The 1,614-nt window shown below is 34.7% G+C and overlaps 1 protein-coding gene across 1 annotated transcript in view; it reads right to left on the minus strand.

Moving 5' to 3' along the window:
- Positions 1–450, minus strand: part of LOC116178417 — a 3,137-nt gene extending 2,687 nt beyond the window's left edge. The window contains exon 1 of the mRNA XM_031497903.1: positions 436–450. Within this exon, the coding sequence (XP_031353763.1) occupies positions 436–450 (15 nt within the window). The remainder of the gene's footprint in view (positions 1–435) is intronic.
- Between the last annotated feature and the right edge of the window lie 1,164 nt (positions 451–1,614).

Here is a 1,614-nt window from a genome sequence, read left to right on the forward strand (position 1 = left end):
TTTTTTTACGCCAATCAACCGTATTAGTTTTCAATTTTTTGCATAATAAAGACGGAAAATTGGAAAAATAAAACCCCCATCTTTTTCAATAATCTATGATGCCATGGAATTTTATAATACAAAACCTAAAGTCACTAAATATAGAAAGTACCGCAATCCATTGGGCTCGTGTGTTAGAGAGAGAACGCATGATTTTTGTCCAAAAATGGCGGAAGTTACCAGATTCTAGTAACTTTAATGTTAGGGATTGTTCCACCTGTTTGGAGATATCTGTATATATTTTTATAAAACATGACAGTACTATGAAGTGAGGTTATAAAAAATGACAGCTATTCAAATTTTATTTGTCAATTTTTTTAAGTTGGCAGTAAATTTGCCCAAAAATGGCGGATGATTGCGGTACTTTCTATATCTAGTGACTTTAACAAAACCTACGGCAATATCCGCCATGCCATGGAATGTCTGCTATAAAACGAATCAAATTCTATCAAAAAGTATTATATTTAGAACAACGAATTCAACATAAAGAAAGACCAAATTACTAAAAACGGTTTCCTAATATAACAATTTACAATAAATGTTCGAATACGTCACCATTAACTGCAAAACAGTAACCAAGTCGATCATAAAATCAATTTCGAACTGCTGCTAATTGATAACTGGATATATTTTTGTTTTTGAAAATTCCATGGCATCGCAGATTATTGAAAAAGATGCGGGTTTTATTTTTCCAATTTTCCGTCTTTATTATGCAAAAAATTGAAAACTAACGGTTGATTGACGTAAAAAAATTTTTTCTACAAAAAACCTTAATACATTTTTGCTCTAAAATAATTTGGGGAGCCAATAATCGCATGTTATGAATTTTACACAGAAATCCCTATGATGCGTTACGCAAGTCACCACCCTGTATACACCTATTATACTGAATATCTACTGCGATTTTCCCCATACCGGTTGTATTTAATTCCAAGGATCAAGACCTCTTTACCATCCAGGATTCTTGATCACGTTAGAATGGTGGTTGGGATCTCATCCATGATTCATTCTCTTCGTCATCGAACATGCATTTAGTAAGCATGATTTCAATTTGGCCTGCAGGAGCCTGGAATGAAACTTCATTATTTTGGCAGTTTGGTATGGATTCAAGCTTATATTTTGACTGTCGGTCCCTCGGTCGGTCCGTGGCGAAAGCTTGTATTTTCACACATGCTACGAGAGGTGCAACCCCATGTTTTGACAACACAAGCGGAGCACTAGCGGACAGCCAACCAAGCATTCGAATTTCGGCATTTTCGCTTGAATTTTGTCAAAAATGTAGAAAGTCGACGATCGTTCAGTATTCACATTCTTAGTGAACAAGGTGTTGCATTTGGCCTTACAGTTTCCGTTGTTCGATTTACTTACAACTAATACAAATCTATAACATTATTGCGAATAGTTCCTTTAAAAGCAGTTAACCTCACTCCTATATTTAGAAACAACTAAAAACGCAAATATGTTAATTGGTCACATTTTCACATAACTTTAATTGCAAATACATGGGCGTGCGGTTTGAAGGAAATGCACCAAAATGTTCCAGAAAGCTGTGTAATGACAACATCGGTAAATAAT

The sequence above is a fragment of the Photinus pyralis genome, unplaced genomic scaffold (genome assembly GCF_008802855.1).
Source record: "Photinus pyralis isolate 1611_PpyrPB1 unplaced genomic scaffold, Ppyr1.3 Ppyr1.4_LG8, whole genome shotgun sequence".
NCBI lineage: Eukaryota > Metazoa > Arthropoda > Insecta > Coleoptera > Lampyridae > Photinus > Photinus pyralis.